This window comes from Tupaia chinensis, unplaced genomic scaffold, assembly GCF_000334495.1.
Source record: "Tupaia chinensis unplaced genomic scaffold, TupChi_1.0 Scaffold000478_3, whole genome shotgun sequence".
Classification (NCBI taxonomy): Eukaryota; Metazoa; Chordata; class Mammalia; order Scandentia; family Tupaiidae; genus Tupaia; species Tupaia belangeri.
The window spans coordinates 850,866-877,403 of record NW_006159990.1 but is presented as its reverse complement, the minus strand read 5'-3'; the positions used below and the strand labels follow the sequence as shown (position 1 = coordinate 877,403).

General features: G+C 37.5%; 1 protein-coding gene, 1 non-coding gene and 1 pseudogene across 3 annotated transcripts in view; 2 read left to right on the top strand and 1 right to left on the bottom strand.

Annotated features, from left to right (window-relative positions):
• KLHL32 (kelch like family member 32) overlaps positions 1–26,538 on the top strand; it is a 244,098-nt gene that overhangs the window by 60,450 nt on the left and 157,110 nt on the right. For both annotated transcript variants that reach the window (XM_006156098.2, XM_027774801.1), the window contains exon 3: positions 10,938–11,118. In XM_006156098.2, coding sequence (XP_006156160.1) covers positions 10,938–11,118 — 181 coding nt within the window. The remainder of the gene's footprint in view (positions 1–10,937; positions 11,119–26,538) is intronic.
• LOC114009185 (small nucleolar RNA U13) lies at positions 3,618–3,717 on the bottom strand. Its single transcript, XR_003550642.1, has one exon. It is a non-coding gene; the product is annotated as a small nucleolar RNA U13 (small nucleolar RNA).
• On the top strand, positions 16,170–16,407 carry LOC114009179 (small nuclear ribonucleoprotein G pseudogene; annotated as a pseudogene).

The following is a 26,538-nucleotide window of genomic DNA, read 5'->3' as shown; positions in this document are numbered from 1 at the left end:
AGCCCTTATAGAGTCCAGGTGAAAAGAAGTATAAGTCTTACCCACCTAGAAACTTGTACTGCCCAATAAAAACATAGTATGAGGTATATATAATCATTGGGTCATTAAAAAAGTCATGAAGTATTTTTCTATGTTTTTCTATGCAAAAATATGTCATGACTTTTATGACAACCCAATAAAAATTTTAAGTAATCACATTTTTAAAAGGTAAAAATAGGTCAAATTAATGTTAAACAATATATTTTACTTAATATACCCAAAACAAGATAATTGAACATGTATCAATATAAAAATATTAATGAGATATTTTGTATTCTTTTCTTCATATTATCTTTGCATTTACACTTAAGAGCACATTTCAGTTGTACTAGACACATTTCTTATGCCTTAAAGCCAATGTGTCTAGTGGCTACTGTATTAGATGGTGTAGTTCTATGATATTGGTACTGTATTTGGAAGGCCAAAACTCTCTGTCCTGACCCGCAAATTTTGAGTTAGCAACATTGCTTCTTTTCCCAATTTTAGGACGATCCTTGAATCTATTTTCCTTTGAAAATGTGGTTACTGCTCTAAGTATTTTCGTAGTATTTTAGGAAGTTTCAGTATATACTTTTTCTCCCTTTTTCTTTGTTCCCCAAGAAATGGAGGGACATTGCTCTGGTTTGGGAGATTTATTTGCTTATTTGTTACAAGCTACAGGTGCTAAGGGGGCTGTTTGTAAGCATGTCTGCTCCCTCTCCCTTTTTGTTTTGTTTTGTTGTTTTTCTTTTTTTAATTAAATTTTATTTATTATTATTGTCATAGTCTTGTTTATATTACATTGAATCACATGTATCTTTACAGTGTATCACATTTCTTTTTCCAGTAGGAATACCATGCATATCAGTCAAGACAAAGACATTACTATCCCCATCATCAAATAATTTTTTATCTTTTTTCAGATTATTATTATTATTATTCTCATTATTTTTTAAACATTTGATCACAATATATCATTTGGCTTGTAAAAAGAATTTACCCAACATGAAATGTTTCTCAGACTAGTCCAGTTGAGAATACTATACATGTTATCATCAACAGGTTATAAACCATTTCTGTGTCCCACTAATGTCATGCCTCTCTATTTGTTCTCTTGCTATTCCTCTCTATACTCTTCCCTTCTCCTGCTCTGTTCTACACTGTCTTCAGCATCTACAACTATTTTAACTGCTTTTATGTCCTCCAATATTTCAATCTCTACTATAAAGTGTGGCTAGTCAGTATATATTAAGTGGATACATACAATATTTTTCTTTCATATCCTGGCTTGCTTCACTCAGCAACAGATTCTCCGTATCTGACCATTTTCTATCAAATGCAAGGGTCTTATTGTTTTTTTTTATGGCTGAGTAGTATTCCATAGAGTATATGTGCCACACTTTTTCCATCCATTCATCTGTTTGTGGACATTTGTGTTGGTTCCATGTCTTATCAATCATGAATAATGACGTAATAAACATTAATGTGCAAGCGCTTTTACGCCTGAGCATTTTCCTGTCCTTTGGGTAGATACTCAGAAGTTGCTGGATCAAATAGTAGTTCTATTTGTAGATCTTTGAGGAACCTCCATATTGTTCTCCACAGTGGCTGAACCAGTTTACATTCTCACCCACAATTTAGGAGAGTTCCCCTTTCACTACACCCCCGCCAGCACTTAACATTTTTTGTCATCTTAATCTTCGCCATTCTGACAAGGGTTAGGTGGTATCTCATTGTGGTTTTAATCTGCATGTCCTTTATGATGAGGAATGTTGAGCATTTCCTCATATGCTTTTTGGCTGTTTGTATGTCTTCCTTAGAGAGATTTTTGTTCAGTTCATTTTCCCATCTTTTAATTGGGTTAATAAGTTTTTATTTTCAAGTAAGCCACTTGAGTTCCATGTATTGTGGTTATCAGTTCCTTGTCTGAGGCATATTTTACAAAAATATTCTCCCATTCTGAGGGTTGTCAGTTCACACTTGTTACTGTGTCCTTTGCTGTGCAGAAACTTCTTAGTCTAATATAGTCCCACTTGTCTATTTTAGGGATTATTGCCTGTGCTTTGGGAGTCTTATTTAAGAAGTCTTTTGCCTATCCCAGTGTCTCCAAGAATTTCCCTAGTATTTTCCACCAGTAGTTTTATAGTTTGAGGTCTTAGGTTCAGATCTTTGTTCCATTTGAGTTGATTTTTGTTAATGGTGAAAGATGGGGGTTCAGTTTCATCTTTCTGTAGGTAGATACCCAGTTTTTCCAGCACCATTTACTAAAGAGGTTTTCCTTTTCCCAATGGATTGAGCAGTATCCTTTGTCAAAAGTCGGTTGGCTGTAAGTTTTGGGGTTTGTTTCTGGGGACTTGGTTGAAATTGTTTCTCATTTAACACTTTAACTGTATTTACCTAATCTTTCCTTGCCTGCATTGTTTCTGATGAGAGGTCTGATGTTAGCCTGATAGGGTGACCTTTGTAAGTAACTTGATGTTTCCTTCTTGCCAATTTTGGTACCTTGTCTTTATCTGTGGTTTTGGCCAACCTGGCTATGATGTGCCTTGGAGGGCATCTACTTGGGTTGATTCTATTTGGGGTCCTATGAATTTCTTGGATCTGGATATCTGAATGCCTCTTTAGGTTTGGGAAGTTTTCTTCCAGGATTTCATGAAATAAATTATCAATGCCCTTATTATTTTCTTCCTCTTCTGGGATACCAGTTATCTGGATGTTGGCGTGTTTGATGGTGTCCAGTATATCTTATATATTATCTTCATTTTTCTTGCTTGTTTTCTGAATCTTTTTGATACTTTTTTCCAGGTCAGAGGTTTTGTCTTCTACATTTGAGGTTTTGTCTTCGATCTTCTGTGTGATCTAATCTGCTTTTAATACTTTCGAGAGAGGTTTTACTTTCCTGTACTACATTCTTCATCCCTAACAGTTTCATTTGATTCCTTTTTAAGGTGTCTATTTCTTCTTTCAAGTTGTGAAAGGACTTCCTCATCTTCTGGACCTTTCTTTTCTCTTGCATCTCAGTTAGTTTGTTCACTACAAATATTCTGAATTGCTTATCAGACATGTCCACAACTTCCCTTGTATTGTCTGCAGGTGATGTGGAATTGATATTTTCCCTTGGTGGAGAGACATTTTGTTCGTTGCTCATATTTCTTGTGCCTCTGCGATTGTTCCTAGTCATCTGGTGACCTATATGATCCTTCACAAATTATCCAAGGTACCTGTGAGCATTCAAAAGTGTGCAAGAGTAGGAAATTGGCGATCTCTCTTCTGGTCTGCCCCCCTGTTTCTCACCAGTACTCTGCACTGTTGTCACTGGTCCTGGGTGACCCAAAGTCCTTCCTGTTTCTAAAGAACAGATGCGCCTGAAACTGAACTGCTGAGCTTCACCCCAGGAGCAAAGAAAAGATTGTGCAGCATGCAATGCACGCCACACACTATCCAAAACACCAAAGTCTTGAGAGTCCAAAGGCGAGTGTGGGGAGGAATGATGCATGGGTCCCAGTCATTAGGGTCTGCAGCCACAGGCAGCCTGGCATACAGCAAAACTGCTTGAACTGGTCTCCGGTTGGGGTGGGGAGGGACATTATTTTCTCTCTTGTCAGATGGGTGCTGTGCTGACATCATAACAAGGAAGAAGGCACATGTCACACACAGGTGTGAACACCCAGTCATCATACTTATGATCCACAAAAGGATCTGACATAGTTCTCTTTAGTCTTTGATTTATCTCCTCTCTGGTTTATATTGACCTGGTGGAATGGGACTGTCACCTTGCAGCTGTGTTCTGTAGTCACGTGTGCCTTACCATTTGAAGGGTTGAGTCTTATGCAGACTTAGATCTAAGAGTTGAGTGGGAAGTACTTTCAGAATACAATAATGTCTTGTTGATTAATAGGCCTTTATTTCTTGCCAAATGTTGGAGTATTTGTTTCTGCTCTTAAGGATTCCTAACATATTGGATCCAAAATATTTGGGTTCTTGTGCCAAGTGTTGTCTTAAATATTTAGCATGTTGTTTTCTTTAAGCTTGAATATTTCAAGCCCAGCTGAATGATCCTGTGAAATTGTGCAGCATCACTATTGTTTCGAAACCAAGCCCTTTATTCTTTGCCAAATTTAATTTTACAGCAGCTCTTTCCCTAAGATTTATTCACTCTCAGTAGATATCTGAAATGCAAATACTGATTCAGTCTTAATCATAATGACATGAATTGTGGCACTATACTTGGAAAATGAGTAAGGAAACACTTTAAGGCAATTATTTTAATATATTCTTCTGTTCCACTACAAATGGAATTTCAAAATACATTTATTTAGCATTTAAGGTGATATAAAAGGGGAGGAAAGAAATTGCAAGAGTTTCAAATACATTTTTAAGGTTAAATCATTAAAATTTATTTTCCATCCCTAAACTATTATTTTTTATTTAATTGTTTTATTTTTTTGCTTTTAATTAATTAATTTACATTCATTCATTGAGCATTGTCGCAGCATACAAAATGTGATTTTCCATCCAGAATATGCTACATGGTGGCTTAATCATACATGTTATCGTCAATAATTTTCCATTTCTAGTTTCATAGATATATATGAAATATATATATAGAAATATATATATGTATATGTATACATATATATATCCCCCCCCCCATTTCTCACCTTCTGCCATTCCCCATCGTCCTCCCACACTATCTTAGGTGTCCACAGTTGTTTTCTATTCCTTTTTTCCCCATGTTTTGTTGATTCACAAAATTTCTTAAATAATCTAACTACTTTCAATAGCAAGCTCTGCTGATATATACATATCTATGAATACATGTCTGACTTTAGGCATGAAAACTCTGAGTAGAATGAGTATACTATAAGGTAGCACCTAGCTGATGCTATATAGCTTACTATGGTAATTAATTATGAATTTTTTACTATATTTTCAAGAAAAGCAGATTTAGCTTTAATAAATCAAAGAAATGCTAAGGAAATATGCTTAAAATTTAAAGCCAGGAAACAGGTTGGGATTCTGTTCAAATAATAGGTACATAAACCTATTGGCAGCTCGAGACAAGACAAAAATCCTTTAAACTGGAGAACAAAGCCTAGAAGAAAATCAGCAATGTTTTAGTCAAAAGTCATAAAATTCTATTTTACCAGCTCATTCTCATGTACTTAATCTATCTTCTGTTGTGGTTTGATTTCCCCAGTTAATTTCTGAGATATAATATTCAACTCTAGACTTGTCCCCATGATTAAGTTGGCCATTTTCTTAGTTTTTGAACTCTTACTTCTGTGTGACTATATTTAATTTTTCTGGTATAGCACTCCCTTCAGAACTTTTTGGAGATCTGGTCTGGTGTTGGTAAATTCTTTCAGGTTTTTTTTATCTGAGAATATTCTTGTCTTTTCTTCCCATATGAAGGATAATCTTGCCAGGTATATTATCCTTGGTTGCAATTGTTTTTCCCTTAACACTTTGAATATACTTTCTCATTCTTTCCTCACTTGCATTGTTTCCGATGAGAGATCCACTGTCAGCCTGTTGGGATAGCTTTTGTAGGTAATTTGACGTTTCTCTCTTGCCAATCTTAGTATGTTGTCTTTGTCTGTGGTTTTGGTCAATCTGGCTATAATGTGTCTTAGAGAAGATCTTCTTGTGTTGATTCTATTGGGGGTCCTTTGTACTTCTTGGGACTGGATCTTTGAATGCCTCTCTAGGTTTGGAAAGTTTTCTTGCAGGATTTCATGGAATAGATTATCAATGCCCTTATGTGTCTCTTCCCCTTCTGGGATACCAGTTATCCAGATATTTGGATGTTTGATGGCATCTAGTATTTTTCGTATATTATTCTCATTTTTGGGGGGCAATTTTCTGTCTTCATGGTGGATTTTTCTAGGCCAGCAATTCTGTCTTCTACATCTGAGATTCTATTTTCTATATGATCTAATCTGCTTTTAATACTTTTGAGGGAGGTTTTGACTTCCTGTATTATAGCCTTTATGTCTAAGAGTCCATTTGATTCTTTTTTATAGTGCATATTTCCTCTTTTAGATCTTGCAAGAATTTCCTCACCTTCTGAAACTTGTCAGCTCCTTTCCCCTTCCTCTTTGGCAGTCATTGTCTCTCTTCTCTTTGATCTCTGTGAGCTTTGTCACCATGAAAATTCTAAATTCTTTATCTGACATTTCCAATGAATTTCATCATACCGTCTGAGGATAAAGAAGAGTTTTTCTTTTTCCTTGGAGGAGAGATATTTTCTTGTTTTTCCATATTTCTTGTGACCCTGCAGTGATTTCTAATTATCTGATGGATGGTGCATTTTTTCCTAATTCTTGAAGTGCAATCTGAGTGTTCAGAGGCATGCAGGAGGAGGTGTTCTGCAATCTCTCCTCTATTCTGTTCTCATTCTTTGCATCAGAATCAATGGGAATAGAGGAATATTCTGACCCTAATTGTATTTAGATGTTTAGTTCCTGTTCACTTGGACCTGTCTAGCCATTTAGTGTGTAGGAGTAGAAATAAATGAGGAAGAAATATCAGTAGAAAATCTTCATTTTAAGTCTCTGAAAGCAATATTTCACAGCTGAAGCTCAGGATCCATGTCGAGATGAGCCTTGGTTTGTGCCTTTCTAGAAATAAGTGAGGAAGAAGTCTCAGCAGAAAAATCTTCATTTTAAATCTCTGAAAACAATATTTCACAGCTGAAGCTCAGGATCCATGTCCATTCCCAAACTTTTAATCACAGTATGAAGACAATGATTTTGGAGTATGATTTGAAAGATTTCTTCTTTCTGTCTCATGTTATTATGTTCATGTATATTATTCTATGAGGTTAATTATACATAATATAAATAAAAAACTGAATAGGGACTTTTGTGATTTTCTTAACACCTCAAGTATAGATTTTTAAGATCATCTTTACATTTTGTTTTGTTTTATTTTTAATTTTCCTGCTAATATGATACCTGGTATCATATTAATTAATTTATTTTTCATATTAATTGATTTATTTTTCATTTATAGAATGACTATAACAGATTTCAAAATAAAACAACTTTTCCATGAATGAGTAACACAGGGTTATTCATATGCTAGGCCATAGTCCTTTATCATATACTTTCAACCATAGCTGCATACATGCAAATCTGTCATATTTATTAAAATAATAAGAAAATTATAACCAAGAATAGTAGTATTTGTGAAAACTTTATAAAATGTTTAGCAGTGTATTATAAATACCCTTGATTTATTCTTGGACAATGTTTTGTTTTGCTTTGTTGTTTTTTTTTACATTTTTAAATTTCATTTTCTTTTATACATCCAATCATGTTATTTAACTTGCATAGTGAATATTTCAGGCGGTAAACATTTCTCCCTAGTCCAGTTGATAAAACTATAAATATCTTTACAGATTATCATTTTGTTGTGTTTTTGTTTTGTTTTGTTTTTTAACCAGAAAAAGTTACATTATTGTGTTCCTGGTGATATGTTCTGAAAATGCCTGTCTTGAGCCTTTTGTATTTTTTATCTCCAGAACAGAGAGAATAATAGTACCTCCTCAGAGGGCTGTTGTGAAGATTAAATTATTTGACTGTTGTAAATCACCAAGATAGCCCATGGACTATGATAAGCACTATGTGTTGTTAAATATGTAGAAATGTCATCTTTTAAAAAAAATTTTTTTGAGAGTTTTTTTTTGCTATTGGGCACATACGCTCACCAAACACAGAGAGACAGGGAGACAGAAAGCAAGAAATCACCTCCCAGGGTGATTTCTTGCCGCAATCCCTTCTCCTCCATTCTGCTCTTGGGATCTTGGGCACTCACACACATGCGCCTGGTGTGAGTTTAAGCCACCAGGTCTGGGACTCGAACCGTGGTCGGCTACATGGGATTCCAGTGACATAGCCATTACTCTAACTGCTGGTCCCTTAAAATTTTTTTAAATAAGGTTTTGTATAGGAACCATGCACTCACTGGAGAAAGACAGAGAGAGAGAGAGGATAGTCAGAAATCACTCCCATGGGTGAATGGCCACACTGCAACCCTTTCGCCCCCATTCTTCTCTTGGGATTTTGAGCACACATGCGCGTGCACCTAGCATGGTCTCTGAGCAACCAGATTGGGACTTGAACAGTGCAGTTGGCTACATGGGATCCAGCTGCCCCAACCACAACAGTATTGGCTAGTCCCAAAATGCCATCCTCTTAGGAAAGATTTTTCAAAGGTTATGTATAAGCTTTACTCAGCTGATACAATATTTCTATTATCATTCTATTTCCTCATTTCTTTAACTGAGTGATGCTAAATAATCTCCATTCTAGGCTTTGCATAGAAATTCATAAAAAATTATGTATGCTTCTGAATGTAGTTTTCAATGACTGATTTAAAAAGTCTGCCTATAGCTAGAGCCACTAGATGAATATTCAATGACAGTAACCATTTCAAAACTCAGTGCTCCATTTCAACTGAAAATAATCCTCCCACCTTCCCACAAGAACTTCCTATATCATCACCTCCTGTCAAGTTTTTCTTCTTGACATAGTTCTGACATTTCTGATTCTTCGCAACCAAAAAAATGTCCACTAAAGCTTACTGTCTGTACTCTGGCATGTCATGAAAAACATTTGGTTAATTATTATTTTTTTTTTTTTGGAGAGATTTTCACTGTAGGGCGCGTGCGCTTGCCAGACAGACAGAGAGAGACATAGAGACAGAAAGCGAGAAATCACCCCCCGGGGGGATGGTCACGCCGTAATCCCTTCTCCTCCATTCTCCTCTCGGGATCTTGGGCACGCACGCACACGCGCCCGGCGTGAGTTTTAAGCCACTGAGTTCGGGACACGAACCGCGATCGACTACGTGGGAGTCCAGCGACATAGCCATTACGCTAACTGCTGGTTCTCAATTTTTTAAAATATTTTTTGCTATAGGTATGTATGCTCTCTGGAGAGAGACAGACACAGAGGGGGAAAGTGAGAAATCACCTATAGGGACAATGGCCACACCACAATCCTTTTACCTCCATCTTCCTCCACAGAGTTTGGGCTTGCACACTCACCCACCCTGTGTGTTCTTCAAGCAGCTGTGTCCAGGATTCGAACTGCATTGTCAGCCATGTGGGATCCAGCTGCCTTTACCACCATACCACCTAACTGGTCCTATTGACTTAATTTAAGGTGATGATTTTTACTTATCTATGATTTACTAACCAGCTGGCTCCACAGGTTAGGCAGAGCCCTGCCAATAAACCTCGCTTCCATGAGCAAATTCTTCACCCACAGAAGGGATAAATATGGGAGAGACAATGCTCAGTCATTCCTACAGTATCATTACTTAGCTTTACGGAAAGCCTGCTGGCCAAATAGCACTGATGTCGCTCATTCTCATTCTGGTAGTGACTTGTGACTGGTACAGCCCACTCATCTTAGTACCCTACCAGTTCTGAGATCTTAGAGCACTGTGGAGATTTTTGCTAGAATTACCCATAGTTACCTATAAGTTCAGTTTACATTTTCTGTCTGTAATTATAGACTTTTTGTCTATAATTTCAGTTTGCATTTTATGCCTACATTGTTTTTCAGAAAATCTAGAGTTGCACATACAAGGTTTTTTTTGTTTTTTGTTTTTCTTTCTTTCTTTTTTTGGAGAGGTTTTTGCTATAGGGCACGTGTGGTCGCCAGAAAGACAGAGAGAGACAGAGAGATAGAAACGAGAAATCACACCGTGGGGAGATGGCCATGCCACAATCCCTTCTCTTCCATTGTCCTCTCGGGATCTTGGGCATGCATGCACACATGCCCGGAGTGAGTTTAAGCCACCGGGTCCGAGACTCAAACCATAGTCAACTACATGGGAGTCCAGTGACGGAGCCATTATGCTAACTGCTGGTCCCCACATACAAATTTTGAAAAGACATAAAGATAAATGTTTTAAGGTAGGGTATAGAATGAAAGGGTAAGTATTATAATTGATCAGTCTAGTAATCTCACAAAATAGAAAGAAAAATAATATCATATGTCATTTGTAAATCTAGTATATGATCACACATAGACACTGAAGGCTGATAATATAGATTTTTACATTTGAATTTTATTTTCATTTATAGTGACTTTTAAAAATGTTCCTCTCAAGCATTATTTCCCTCAGTTTAATAAGCTGCTGTGCCTTGTATATGGAATGGTCACTTGCTGCCCTTTGTTCTCTAACCAATATTTTGCTCAGTTTTCTTGTGTGTGTTAGTGTATTGTGTCCTGTGGGGAGATGTGGTAAGGTATAAGGCTGGAGAAGAAGTCAGAGAGTTAGAGAGTTAGTGTTAAAATGTTCCTCTCATGCATTATTTCCCTCAGTTTAATAAGCTGCTGTGCCTTGTATATGGAATGGTCACTTGCTGCCCTTTGTTCTCTAACCAATATTTTGCTCAGTTTTCTTGTGTGTGTTAGTGTATTGTGTCCTGTGGGGAGATGTGGTAAGGTATAAGGCTGGAGAAGAAGTCAGAGAGTTAGAGAGTTAGTGTCTTGCCACAGATTGGGAAGAGCTACTCACCTCCATGTACATATCAAGACATACATCCAGGGCAAGTTTTGTACTCTGAGGTGTACACACAATGAGGGACAAGGGCCCAGAAACAGGTGCACAGGTCAGCAGACTTGCACCAGTATTTAGGTATAGATGGATACGTACATAAATTCTCAAAGACACTGGTAGGAGAGAGAAAGAGACCCGGGGTAGCAGGGAGGACAAGGAGCAGAAAGAATCAGAGAAAAGGAGAGCAAGAGAATGGTGAAGACAAGGTGGGAGGATCTGAAGGTCATATGCATAGTACACTGGAACCGAGTTCCTGTGTTCATTGTTGAAGGAGTGAGGAGCATCCAGGTAGCAGGCTGGTGAAAGGAAGATATTGACTTAATTGCTCTTCTTCGTAGTATTCAAGAAATGCTGACAGGCCAGAGGCTGTGCCACTCTGAATCTCACAATGATAGCGTCCTGGCAGCACTGAATCAGCAGAGAAGTGACGGCATCCTCTGTGACGTCACCCTGATTGCTGAGGAACAGAAATTTCATGCTCATAAGGCTGTCCTAGCAGCATGCAGCGACTATTTCCGGGTAAGTCAAGGTAGTTTGTTGGATCATTTCTCATAAGATATCACCAAGTAAAGGACGGTGGATTTTCCTGAACTGTCATTCAGCCACAACCTAGTTGGGAGACAGGCCCCAGAATATGAACATTGGCAGCCTGCATTCTTTCTGGGGGAGAATAAAGTTGCAGCCCTATTGGGATCTTCCCTGGGCTGGACACTTGGATCTTTCTCCAATGAAGAATGGATCTTCTCTGTGGTCTAAGCCAGGGTTGTTGGGCCCTTTTACCACCATGAAAGAATGTGACAAGGTAATGCTCCCTATGGAAGTGCGGACCTGGGGAGGAATGTTTCTGGATTCAGGAACAGAAGAACAATCTGCCAAACCATTTGTTAAAATTTTAAAAGTCCCTAAATGCAAGTAGTATTTCTGATTTTTATTTTCTATGCATGTTCTTTATGCTTTCTAATTATTTGCTCCAGAACAGGAATGCAGTTGGTCTAATGTACCTTTATGGTTGACACATGTGGTTGAAGAGGACATGTTGTGTAGAACTTCAGGGAATGACTTCAAATAGCTAATAATATGTGCTGATATGATCGTTTTGTTTTGTTTTGTTTTGGGAGAGATTTTTCACTATAGGGCCCGTGTGCTCACCAGAAAGACAGGGTCAGAGAGACAGAAAGCGAGAAATCACCCCCCAGGAAGGATGGCCACGCCGCAATCCCTTCTCCTCCATTCTCCTCTTGGGATTTTGGGCACACTCACACATGCTCCCGGCGTGAGTTTAAGCCACCGGGTCCAGGACTTGAACCGCAGTTGACTACATGGGAGTCCAGCAACATAGCCATTACGCTAACTGCTGGTTTCTTGTTTTGTTTTTGTTTTAACATTTTAGTGTGTGCTGTTTTTATAGCTAATTCAATGCCATTTATTTAGCACTTCTGTAATTAAGGTGGTGGACCAAGGACTTTATATGCATATCTCATTTAATCATTACAATATCCTATTGTATAAACATGTACACATACTATTAAAATCATCATTTCGTGGGTCAGCTGGTGGTGCAATAATCAAGGTGGCTAGGTCCTACATGGCCAATTACACAGTTCAAGACATCCAGTGGCTTGAAAACACACTGGACATGTGTGTGTGCATGCCCCAAATCCCAAGAGCAGAATGGAGGAGAAGGGATTGCAGCATGGCCATCATCCTCAAGGGTGCTTTCTCATTTTCCCTTTCGCTCCTGTGAACGCACTCTCTTCCACAGATTGGGAAGAGTTATACACCCTTATTCACACATCACCATTTCGCATATTAGGAAACTGAATCTCGGGGGCTAAGAAGTCATGCAGTTCCTGGAACCGAAACTCATGTCTGCCTCATAACCAGCATGCTATTCTACCTCCTAATGGGTATACGAAAAAAAAATCTGGATAATTATTAGCCAGAATTTTAAAAATATTAATTTGTGAGTATACATTACTTTAATTCTAATTTAATTTTCAATGTTATTTCAGTTAGCTGGTAGTAGGGTAACATTTTTAATACATAACAGTATTAATCTCTGTAAATGGAACCATAAATTCAATTGTAAATTTAGTTTCAGTTTCACTCATCAGAATCTCTAAATGATACAGCAACAACTTAGGCCCATGAGCAACTTGTTTGGTTAGTTTGGATATTTCCAATAATAATCTTATTTTTGATAGTTAAGAGACAATATCAGCTGCACTCAATTGCCAATTAGTAGTCACAGTGAATTTTCAAAGATGGCAAATCATAAAAGAAAGCCTATAAAAAAATTTAAATGTAATGTAACCAAGTAATGTAGGAGATAAAGTGGTAATTACTTGAAATGTCTATTTCTAAAATAAAATATAGGAATTTAATTCTAAACTGCAGAAACAAAACAGTATATTTGCAGAGTGACCTTTCAGTTCCACTAATAAAATGATGTTTTACACACCCTCACATTGTCAGGTATTAATTTTCCAGAAAGGTTGTATTATTCAGAGGGACTTTTGAATGACTAAGTACTTTGGATTGTGGGCACATTATATGAGTTTTTCTTCTTATATACCATAATCTAGCCTCTTAGCTTCTCTCCACTTAAATCTCTCTGCCTGTTGGGTTTTGAATTTAATTTTGGGAAATAGCTTGTGTTTCTCATGTGTGTATGTGTGAGAGAGAATGTGAGCGAGTGTGTGCACATGAGTGAGAGACCATTTCACTTTTTGACATTTAACAGTGTTAGGGGCCCCTCCCAATTTTTAGTCTTCTCTGCCGTGATGTTCCTCAAATGCTGGTAGGCACCTTCTTTTTAAAACCAGTATTGGGACCAGCAGTTAGCATAATGACTATGTCGCTAGACTCCCATGTAGTTGACCGTGGTTCGAGTCCTGGACCCAGTGGCTTAAACTCACGCTGGGTGCATGTGTGTGCGTGCCCAAGATCCCGAGAGGAGAATGGAGGAGAAGGGATTGCAGCGTGGCCATGTCCCCTGGGGGGTGATCTCTCACTTTCTGTCTCTCTGTCTCTCTCTGTCTTTCTGGCGAGCGCACATGCCCTGTAGCAGAAACCCCTCCAAATAAAAGAAAAATAAATATAAAACCAATATTATAAAACCTAGGAAGAAAAGCTCTATCATTCACACTTTGCATATGAAGAAACCAAAGTGCAAGGTGTTTAAATAACTTGTCAAAAGACTACAAAATATGATAAGTCTTGACAAAATTCATGGAAAACACATACTATAAAAAAAATTTTATGTGGATATCAAGATTTTTGGTACCAAAATAAGCTCAAACTTCAATTCCATTTTTCTGTCCTAGTGACTCCTGCATAAACTGATTCTAAGATATGTTTCCTTACAAAAAAGTGCAATATATTCAGTATTTTATTAATTTTAATTTTTTAAATGTGATTGCCAGAGGGCACATGCACTCTCCAGCAAGAGAGAGAAAACACCCCACAAATGGAGTGTGGCTACACCACAATCCCATCCTTTCCCTTTTATTTCTCCATCCCACAGGATTTGGGGCACCCATGCGCGTTCATTGTGTTTTTCAAGTCCCTAGGGCTGGGATTCAGACTATAATTGGCTGTGTGGTATCCAGCTTTCTTAGCCATTAGGCTATTGGGCTGACCCTTAGGATCTTCTTTTAGTAAAATCCTTGAGCATTTCTAAATGGCAACTATTTTTTATGTTAATAGATATTATATGCATTCATGTACCTGTATATATGAATTTAACCCAAGTTCATATGCAAGGTTCTCCCTTTCTGAAATAAAACTTCCAGTTTGTTTTCCTTAAAGAATTAAAGATTATGTACCATGTGTTGCAGTGTCTTTGTTAGAAAAGTCTCTGAGAGGGACTGCGACTAGCTGATAGCTAGTAAAGTTCCTCAGAGTACTATTGAACATGGCTGGATGAGAACATATTGAACCAGAGGTGGCAGGAGAATTTAGGGGGCTTGTGATCCAGAGTGTGTATGTCAGAAAAGTGGAGTGAGTCAACCTCTTATCATCCTACCTATAGAATCCCTTCTGACAGTGGGGACACGTACGCTTCAGGGCTCCAACATGGGCAGCCTGGGTGTGGGCCACCCTGGTTCTGGAAGCTGTTGTTTAACATTTGCTGTCTCTAGCTTAAATCTCTGTGGACGCCTACACTTTCTGGCCAAGAAAACAGATGTCTTGACTGTCTAACGCAAAACTCTGTATATGTGTAAAGTGTTTCAAATATGACATTTTGGAAAGCTAAATATTTGAGCATCTTTTTCTGTTAGAGCCTATGTGATTCTGCCTATGTAATTTTTAGATTTGAGAGAAGGGCATAAAGCCCATGATTTAAAAAAAAATGTGTTCCATATGTTTTTATAATCTCTAGTCACTATTTGATTAAAATGGCATGAAAGACTATTAAATGAGTATATAGTATAGAATTAGAATTTTTTCAACCCAATAGGAGATAAAGGCAAGTGAACAGATAATTGTGATATAGTGTAATTGGTATTGGGTTTGAGGTGGAGTTTTAGGCCTTTTATTTTAACTCCGCCCCTTTTCTTCTTTCTCTCCTTCCTTCCATGAGAGACACAGAGGAGATATCCTTGGCAGGGTCTCACCATGCTGCTATCCTTTTCTTCCCATCCTTCCAGCCAGGATTGTGAGTGTACCCAGCATGTTTTAGTCTACTTGGGATCTGAACCTGGATCTCCCACAGGGCTCCAGAATGTTGCATTTGCAACCTACTGCCTCTATCATCACAACTGGGCTTTGAGCCTTGGTTTTATCCTTGTCTTCTCTTCAGTATTCTCAATCAACAGCAAGAAATATAATTACCATTAAGTGAGTATTTCCTGTGGTTCTGGCACTTAGTGTAAATGCTTTACATGTATCAATCTATTTTATCCTCTAAAGAAATCTATAAAATATTATCATCTTTTAAAAATAAAAAACACCCAAATTTAAATAATTCACAGTGGAAGCATAGAGTGGTTAATGAAGAGCTTATGATGGCCTGGACCAAGCAGGGAGCAGATGGCTGGAGAGAGTAGTCGTTTGAGGGGAGTAGAATGGTCAGGACACTGTGGTGGATGGTGAAGGAGAGGAAGGACTTGAGGGTGAGTGTGGCTTCTTGTTTATGGGACAGGGATGGTGGAAGTTAGGGGATATTCATGTGACTACAGGCCTGACATTTGGAGGGTGTTGGGCAAAGAGCAGCTATAAAACATTTTGAAGAAAGCTGTACCACTGAGGGAGCAGGCAAGCAAGGTTTTACTCTGAAGGTGCTTCTTTAAATTCTCCTTGAGGGGTGGAGTCTCTTTTGCTATTCCAACTTTTGCATCCTGGGAGCCTAAGGTGCTTGACAAACCACCAGCTCTCCCCCTTGTTACTATCTGATTGAAACAATCTTTCTTTGTCATGAGAGTGGGTCCTTACCAATCCTCTCTTCAGAACTGTCCTTCTAAGTACCCCTATGTCGTACCTTTTTACAATATTAGTTTGTCTCTGAGCCCGCCAAGTTGGTACCATGAGCAAAGCTCACCTTCTCCCTTCTCGAATAAAAAAAATGTATGGACAAGAAGTTATAATTAAAATTAAATGGTGGCAGACATGTCCAAGGAATATTGCGGGGATTTGATCCATTTATGAATCTTGTGATAGATGAATGTGTGGAGATGGCAACTAGTGGGCAACAGAACAATATTAGAACGGTGGTAATACGAGGAAATAGTATCATCATGTTAGAAGCCTTGGAACGAGTATAAATAATGGCTGTTCAACAGAAAAACCCATGTCCCCTTGTCAACAGGCCCAATTTTACTATGATGTAAAAATCAGGTCATGTACATTTTTCATAATAAACTTTTTGTTAAGTAAACTTTTTTAAAAATTAAGAAAAAAAAACACCCAAATTTACATAATTCACACTGGAGGGGTGGAATCTCTTTTGTGTCTTCGGGGCACATTCTGCAGTCACCAGGCCTGATGTTGTAATTAGGATTCATTCATTTGATCTGCAGGAATAGTGTCACATCTGATTAGAACAGTCCTCAAAAATGAAATTTTAGCTCAGGCTATCTTATACCTAATATCCTTTTCTGAAAAAAATGCATAAAATCATAGTAAAATAAGTCAAAAGTCTTTCAACACATATAGTAATCAATTAATTTAGCTTTTTTAAAGCATTTAACTATCTACTACTATCCTAAATATCAAAGCAATAGTCTGCAGTTATTTAATTGGTGTATTGATGTCTCCAAAATTAAATCTCACAATCTTCAGTATTTCCTACAGTCAACTTTACACTAGCTTCTCCTGTGATTAATGACTTTGCTTGAGGCCAAACATACACTACTGTGATTATTGGGTTTTTGTTCAAACCAAGAGCATTGCTAATTCTTGTTCTGTTCTTTCCTTCCTCTGACATCTGTATTTTTCATGTATTGATCACAGAAACACCAGAGTATTATTTTACAGTATGTTTGAATTATGCACTACTTGGTAAATGATCATTGTTTTCCGTCAAATAAATACTTTTTGTTAACATATTTTATAAAATAAGATAGCAGAAGGGACTGAAAGGAAGATTCAAAGATGTATGAACATAACCAGGATGAACATTTTGATCAAAGCCAGAGAAAGAAACGGTTTCAAGACACTGACATATTCTATAGATGAAGGGTCAGCCCCATATCCTAGTGGTTAAGGAAACCTGATCTCTCATGGCTGACTGTGCTTTGAATCCCTACCCCAGCAGCTCAAAAAACACCGGGTGAGTGTGCATAGGTGCCTAAAATTCTAAAATGGAGAAATGGAAAAGGAATTTTGGCATGAAAACACCCCATTGAAGGTTCTCTCTCTTTATTCTCTGTCTGTCTGTTTCTCTCTGGTGTGTGCTCGTGCCCTCTGGCAATTTAAAAACATCATTAAGAAGTAGCATAGTGGGGTCAGCCCTCTAGTGCAGCAGTTAAACACTGTGCACAGGGAGCTGGATCCTACTTGGCTAACTGCAGCTAGAATCCTGGATTGAAGGGCCCGGAAACATGGCGGGTGTGTGCATGCATACCCCAGGTCCTGACGAGATGGAGAAATAGAGGAAAAAGGAAGGCAGTGGGACCATGTCTCATGAGGGGTGCACTTTCTCACTCTCTCTGGCAAGGATACATGCTCTGGGGTGGCGGGGGGAGAACCTCCCACCTTAGAAAAAAAAAAAGGTAGAAAAATGTCCATTAGAAATATAACTAGCAAAAACAAACAAACAAACAAACAAACAAACAAAAGAATATGGCTATGGCTAGAGAATAAGGTGTTACCAGCTTTGATGGTATCATGAAGAAAAAGAAGAAAAATAACACAGCATACAACTCAAGGATGCTTCTAATGGACAGATCAATAAGGCTATGTGGGAAAGTGATTCAGTATATGCTGATTTTTAAAGGAATATTTGCTTTTTAAGTTTGAGTTTTAATAGCAAAAGTGTCAGGAAAATATGTGCAGGTTAGATTGTGGTCACCTATTTATATTGTAGTTGATAGAATTTTGAAACAAATAATTATGGACAGTAGGAAAGGGTGAAAATGTGGGTCTTATGATCATTTTATCCCTGTTGTTTTGTTTGCTTGTTTGTTTGATTTTGCTATTGGACATGTGTACTCAACAGAGAGAAAAAGAAAATGACACAGAGAGAGAAAGTGAGAAATCCCCCTCATCACCACCACAACCACCAACCAGGGAGGATGGCCATGCTGCAATCCCTTCTGCAGTCTACTCCCAGGATGTTAGGGGTGTATACACATGCGTCTGGTGTGATTTTCAAGCTACTGGATCTAAGACTTGAACCATTCAGTTGGACATGTGGGATCTGGCTGCCTTAGCTTCCACACCACCTGCTGGCCCCACATGTGCTTCTTTATTATAATTCTTTTAAAACATTTCTATTTGTCAGAGGATGTATGTGTGTGACAGAGAGAGAGGGGGAGAGAAAAAGCATCCCCTCATGGGGAATGGTCATGCCACAATTCCTTCTCCTCCATTTCTCCATCCATTTGGGATCTGGGGCATGCATGCACATTGAACCTGGAGTGTTTTTCATTCCCCTGGGTTTTAGATTTGATCCATTCAGTCAGTCACATGGGATTCAGCTTCCTTAACCACCAGGCTGTGAGGCTAGCCCTACTATGCTTATAAGGTGGTAAGAATACATTTACTGCATGATGAATAGTAGTGCCAAGAGCATGTAATTCACCAGCATCTCAATCCCATAGATACTTGCTGAGCACCTGTTGCGTACAAAAAAGTGGAACAAAAACATCACCACTGAAACCTTTTCATCTCTTCAGAGATGATGACTGAACCCTCAGGCATGTATAAGAGGGAGGAAAAGAGACTACAAAAAAAAAAAATCCATGATCGGAACCTATAGGGTGACTTTACTTGGGTGGCAGAAAGAGAGTAAGATAGCAGAAGGAACTAAAAGGAAGATTCAAAGATGTATGAACATAACCAGGATGAACATTTTGATCAAAGCCAGAGAAAGGAGAGGTTTCAAGACATTGTAATATTCTATAGAGGATGAAGGATTCAGAAAAATTCAGCAAAGTTGTTTCAGTAGAGCTAATAAGGAAGCTAAAATTCTGAGCTACAGAATGTGACATGGCCACCTCACAATATACCGTGTCAATTCAGTGGGCATTTTTTCATAGGAAGTTTTTCTTGAGGAAGTATGTAGTGAGCTCATTCATTTGTGTTCTGGTAAAGATTTCTTATCTTGTCTGGGATGCTTAAGAAACAATTCACAGTCTATTTAAAGGACCAGTGAGACAGGTAATATGCAAAGTTTAGAAGTATATGATTACTTATTTCTTTTTTTTAGCTTTTTTTTTTCAGTTTGCCAGAGGACATGTGCACTCACCAGAGAGACCCAGAGAAAGAGAGGGAGAGAGAAAGAACAATTCCTTCTCCTCCATTTCTCCATCCATTTGGGATCTGGGGCATGCATGCACATTGAACCTGGAGTGTTTTTCATTCCCCTGGGTTTTAGATTTGATCCATTCAGTCAGTCACATGGGATTCAGCTTCCTTAACCACCAGGCTGTGAGGCTAGCCCTACTATGCTTATAAGGTGGTAAGAATACATTTACTGCATGATGAATAGTAGTGCCAAGAGCATGTAATTCACCAGCATCTCAATCCCATAGATACTTGCTGAGCACCTGTTGCGTACAAAAAAGTGGAACAAAAACATCACCACTGAAACCTTTTCATCTCTTCAGAGATGATGACTGAACCCTCAGGCATGTATAAGAGGGAGGAAAAGAGACTACAAAAAAAAAAAATCCATGATCGGAACCTATAGGGTGACTTTACTTGGGTGGCAGAAAGAGAGTAAGATAGCAGAAGGAACTAAAAGGAAGATTCAAAGATGTATGAACATAACCAGGATGAACATTTTGATCAAAGCCAGAGAAAGGAGAGGTTTCAAGACATTGTAATATTCTATAGAGGATGAAGGATTCAGAAAAATTCAGCAAAGTTGTTTCAGTAGAGCTAATAAGGAAGCTAAAATTCTGAGCTACAGAATGTGACATGGCCACCTCACAATATACCGTGTCAATTCAGTGGGCATTTTTTCATAGGAAGTTTTTCTTGAGGAAGTATGTAGTGAGCTCATTCATTTGTGTTCTGGTAAAGATTTCTTATCTTGTCTGGGATGCTTAAGAAACAATTCACAGTCTATTTAAAGGACCAGTGAGACAGGTAATATGCAAAGTTTAGAAGTATATGATTACTTATTTCTTTTTTTTAGCTTTTTTTTTTCAGTTTGCCAGAGGACATGTGCACTCACCAGAGAGACCCAGAGAAAGAGAGGGAGAGAGAAAGAAAGTGAGAAATCACCCCCATTGCAGAATGATCATCCACAATCCCTTCTCCTTTATTTCTCTATCTTGTTAGGATTTGGGGCACACTCACACACACACACCCTGTGTATTTTTCAAGACACTGGATCTGGAATTTGAATCACATAGTTGACCATGTGGTCTCTCTTAACTACCAGACCATGGGCTGGCCCCACGGTTACTTTTGTAGATATATTTTATAAATTCATTGTTAGGTACCATATAGTATGATTATAATATCTATGGAAAATATTTTTGTCCCCATGGCTTAGTGAAGTGAGCCTGATAGCACATGGTCAACCATGGTTTGGATCCTGCCGTTGTTGGGTTAAAATACCTCTTGGGCAAGTGTATGTGTGCCCAGAATCCCATCAGGATGCAGAAGTGGGGGAGAATGAATTGTAGTGTGATCATACCCCATTTGGGAGTGCTGTCTCCTTTCTCTTTCTCCCTGTCTCTCTGTGGCAAGGAAATGCCCTCTGCCAATTAAAAAAAAAGGAAAATATTTTTGCCATTTTCTAGACATCAAATGAAACTTTCAGGAGTTTCTTGTTTGCAATAATTCCTGTTGCTATTATTTTTGGATATATGGCATTATTTTTTTTATTTCATTATACTCACTTGAAAACATTTTCTAAAACACATTGAACTTAATTGCCAAAATATGAAACAACCAAGATGTCCTTCAACAGATGAATAGGTAAACTGTGGTACATCCATACAAAGGATTATTATTCAGTAATAAAAAGAAATGAATTACCAAGTCATGAAAAGACATGAAGGGAACTTGAATTCACATTACTAAATGAAAGAAACCAGTTGGTATAGGGTACATATTCTATAATTCCAACTCTGTGAAATTCTGGAAAAGTCAAAAGTATGAACAGCATAAAAAGAGCAGTGGTGGTCAGGGGCTTGAGAGAGGGAGTTATAAATAGAATACAAGGGCAGTAAAGCTATTCTGTATGGTACTACAGTGATGAAACCATTCTGTATGATACTATGATGGTGAATATACATTTTTTATACATATGTCAAAACCCACAGAATGTTAAACAATAGAAGTGAACTCTAATGTACACTATGGGCTTTGATGATAATGATGTGCAAATGTTAGTTCATCAATTTTGGTGGGTCATGTTGATGGGGAGGCTGAGCTGGGGAGGAAAAGAAGCTATGAGGAACACTACTTTCTGTTCGATGTTGCTGTGAACATAAAACTGATAAATTTTTTTTAATAAATATTTTTTTAAAATTAAAGAAGAATACTGGAGATATGTCATAGCTTTCTCATACTTGTTTTATTGTTTTTAGGGAAGGTAACCTTCCAGTGAAGGATTAAAAAAAATTTTAACACTGAGTGAACAATATGTTATAAAAAGGAAATGTATTCCTTTGGGGAATAGTGAGCTTTAACACAGTAAGCCATGGTCAGCCAAGTTTCAGTTTCAAAGTGGAATGCTTCTGAGAATAACAGGAGTGAATCTAAAACGATGGAGAGCAGCCCTCTGGAGATTATCTGACTGGCTCTTCCAGTAGAGGAAATCAGCATTCATCCAGACAGAGTGCTGAGCACCTGTATACACAAGACATTGTACTCAACGTGCATGAAAGAGAAACAAATATGATGCTGTATTAATCTGGGTTTTCCAAAGAAATAGAACTTACAGGAGATTGGTCTTCTACCTTTGGTCTTGAACTCTGGAACTTAAATTGCCTCTTCTGATTGTCAGGCCTTCAGACTTAAAGTAGAGCTATACAGTAGCTCTCTTGGGTCTCCACTTTGCCAACTTGCCAACTATATATCCAAAGACTTCTCAGCCTCACATCATGTGGCCTATTTCTTATGGTAAATATGGCTATATCTGTCTACCCATCCATCCATCTATTCACCCATCAATCCATCTATTTACCTGCAATTCATCTCCCATTGTTACATGTGCTAGTTTACTGTCTTAAACATAATGTGTTTTCTACTTTAGATTCCATATTTGATGGAAATGGAATGATATTGTGAGATGGTAGAAAGGAAGGCTCTTGGGGCCAGATAGTGGCTCAGTGGTGAAATGGAATGCTCTGTGAGGCTGACACACATGAGAAAGGTCCAGGTTCAAGTCCAGAAACCTCCTTGAGTACACCGGGCACATGTGTTTCAGTGATCTAGGACCAGGTGAGGCTCGACAGGGGAATTACAGTGTTGGGACCCCATTGCAAGTGCTATGCCCTCCACTTTATCTATGTGTCTCTCTCATGGAAGAAGTAAAGGATCTGGCACCCTTAACAACCAGGTCTAGGACTGGTCTTATTCCAAAGATGAAAAACAAATATACAGATGACCTCAAAGTTTGCTTCCTTGGGAGGGAAATAGCAATTATTTATAGACCTAGTAAACAAATCTAAAAAGAATAAAAGGACATTCCTGTATATTTCTTATTAGGCTTTTTCTTCTCTCCTAAATCAGCAGAATAGTCACTAGTTTCATTAAATCTTTTGGACAGCATGGTAGAATTTGAAGTATCATGGTTATTATTTTTTACTGGAGAATGTCCAGCGAGACAAAACAAATTGGTGGATGTGTGGTGGTATTTTCTGTGGATGCGTGGTGGTATTTTCTGGACTTTGATGAAACCGCTATTCGCAGCAGCCTGCTTATAAGAAGACTTCCTCCTAGTTGGTACACAAGAGAGTCCCAGTAGAGCATAATATATTGTAACATGAGTGGGAGTGGAAGAGGAGGCTTTGGGACACACTGCATTTGTCATATATGCCATGAATTCATTGCTAGGTCATCTGTCTCTTGTCTAGCCAAGTCCTTATTAAATTGCATTAGCTCAATGCTTAAGGTCATAACAATAAAATTTCTCTCTTTTAGAATGGGAGACTTGTTGTTCTTTGAGTGATGCAAGAGATGGTTGCTGAAAATAATCGGAGCTATATCTTCCTATTCTAGGCAAAGTCAGTTTCAAGAAGCTTTTTAATAAATCCACCTAGAAAACCCAGTGAACTGTGTCCTAATGGTTGGAATGAGTTCAACTTTCTAATAGTGATGACAATTATTAATTACTCATCATGAAGTCTATGTGTGGTGGGAGCAAATCTCAAAATTACAATAAAAATAAATTTCCTCTTTTTAATATAATGTGTGAAAAAGGTCATTTAAAAGGATAAAAAAAAGTCTTAAATTATAAATGAGTTTCCTTGCTATAATCTTTAAAAACTCTATAAAGTCATCTAAACTCCAAATCACTGACATATGTAAAACAGATACATATTCAGAGTGATCTTTTATCTTAAATTAAAATTAAGCTTCAGTGTCATTGCAGAATTATCTCCTATTTATATAAAAGCTGAAATTATCCAAAACTTCTTAGGAGGAAAGAATGATATATTGATGGCAGAAGGATAGGCCAGAAAATGAATATATTTCCTACTGAGAAAATAATATTTGCTTTTCAAGCAGTAATGCCTAAACATGGAAGGTAACATAAATTTCCATTTTTAAAACATCCTTTTTAGTACTGGATGTATTCACATTTCTTAGTTTGTTTTATCCCTGATAACCTTTAGTTGTAGATATCCCAACTTTACAGATGACACCACCAAGCCTGCTAAACATTGAATAATTAATCTGTTTAAGATCACACAACTGTTGGATTCTAGAGTTTAAACTTCAACCTAGATCTATGCTTTCTTTTTTAACTGCAACAAGCTTTGCGGAACTTGGAGGACTTTCATTTTAAGGTTGCCATAAGCTATTGAGCATTGTTGCTGGCAAAATAATGTCCCCCTCAAAGATGTCAATTTCTTAATTCAAATAGTCTGTGATTAAATCAAGAGTCTTGCGATGGAGAGATTATCCTGGTTATGCAGCTGGGTTTGATGTAGTTACAAGAGTCCTTAAAAGATGGAAGAGGGAGTTCCATGAGTCAGAGAAGAGATAGGATGATAAAAGCAGAGTTTGAAGTGATGTGATTGTTGGTTTTGATGGAAGAGACCATGAAACAAGTGCCTTCTGGAAGCTGGAAACAGCAAGGAAATATATTCTCCCTGGAGCCTTTAGAAGAAATGCAGACCTGCTGACCCATTGATTTTAGCCCATTGAAACCTAGTTTGGATTTTTGACCTGGACCTCCAGAACTATAAGATAAGAAATTTGTGTTGTTCAAAGCAAGTGTTTTTTGTATTAATATTATCATAGCAACAAGGAAACTAATACAGGTATCCTAGCTGAATTTTTTCCTTTGTGCTTTTGTGAATTTTCAAGTGCGACTTTGTTCATCATTATTTCTGTATACCTAGACTCAAATGTTTGAAAATTAGGCCAAATCAGATTGGAAGAGCAATGAAACCATATAGACTGTTAAATCAAAAGTAATTGGGTTCCTTTATCTTAGAAGAAAATACCAGAAGAGAGTTGAAAAGATTTGACATATTTAATGTAGAAAACTTTATTACTATGGTTGTTGTTTTTCACTGTTTCTTTCTCAGCACCATTAATTCAAAGGGATCCCTCAATCTTTGTTTGTTTTTATATTTCAGCTTCAATTTTTTTTATAACAGGCTCCCAAGTGGTGCCTGGTCAGAGAGTTTTATAACCTTAAGTAGCAACAATTTCATGATGTGTGATTTTGTGGGAAAAGGCTACTTACCTGTCCTGGCCATGAAATAAGTGAAATGTAGTGAGTGTTCTTAAAATAAACTTTATGTATTCTTATGGGAATATTATAAGGAAAATATTTATAAAGTTGCATGTTTTAGACGATTTCAATGTCCACTGTATTTCATCCACTTGGTATCAGAAAAAAATACTCTGAGCTAGTGATTTTAGGAGGCCTTTTGTATTACAATCTTCTCCTTATTGTTAAAATTGCCATGTTATCCTAGGAAACTTAGTTACTGTGCTTTCTTTGTACAAGGGAGATAACAGTACCTGCTCTACTAAGAGTATTTAAATGGCAGTACTTAGAAAAGAGTAAAAATAGTGACACTAATCCTGGATAGCATTTTAAAATTTTTCAAATTATGATATATGGTTTATATGTAATTGATATACTAGGTTATCAGGAAAATCATGGTGTGTTTTTCTATGCAAAAAATGTGCATAACTTTCCTGATGACCCAATATATCTTGGGCTACAGTGTGGTTTTTTGTTTGTTTTTTTTAAGACATGCATATGGTATATGGTAATCAAATCAAGGATACACACTTATTCATTGTCTTCAACATGGAACATTACTTTATGTTGTGTAAATTTGTTCATAGTTTTGCTGGTTTTTAAAAATATGTCTTAAGTTCACAAAAATGAAGAGTTATCTGTAGATGAAAATGTGTGGTAATACCTCTGACTTGACTGATATGCACCGCATTTATGCTGAGGAAAACCATTTTGTACACTATAAAGAGGTACAGTGATGTATTATGATGAGAAAATTCATTTGGTACATTGTAGTGATACACAATGATAAATGTAAAAGAAAATAATGAAAAATTTAAAAATAAAAATAGTGAAAATAAACGTTAAAAAAGAGAAAAGTTCAAAATGAACTTGTAGGGACCAGCAGTTAACGTAATGGCTATGTTGCTGGACTCCCATGTAGTCGACCGCGGTTCAAGTCCTGGACTCAGTGGCTTAAACTCACGCCGGGTGCATGTGCGTGCGTGCCCAAGATCCTGAGAGGAGAACTGAGGAGAAGGGATTGCGGTGTGGCCATCCCCCCAGTGGGTGATTTCTCACTTTCTGTCTCTCTGTCTCTCTCTCTGTCTGGCGAGCACATGCGCCCTATAGCAAAAACCGCTCCAAAATAAAATAAAATAAAATTGTAAAAATTTTAGTGCTTATGTTTAGTTTTTTTCATCTACACAATCATCTCCAAAGGTTATACTAAGCCTATTATTTTGACCAAAGCGTACTACTTTACTCATTTGAAAACAAAATGTGAAAACTTGCCCGTAGAACTAGTCAGCTGCTATTTCATTAAAATTCCATCCAAAATTTTTTTTCAAAGTCTTAAATTGTCCATAACATTACTCTGCTGTGCTATA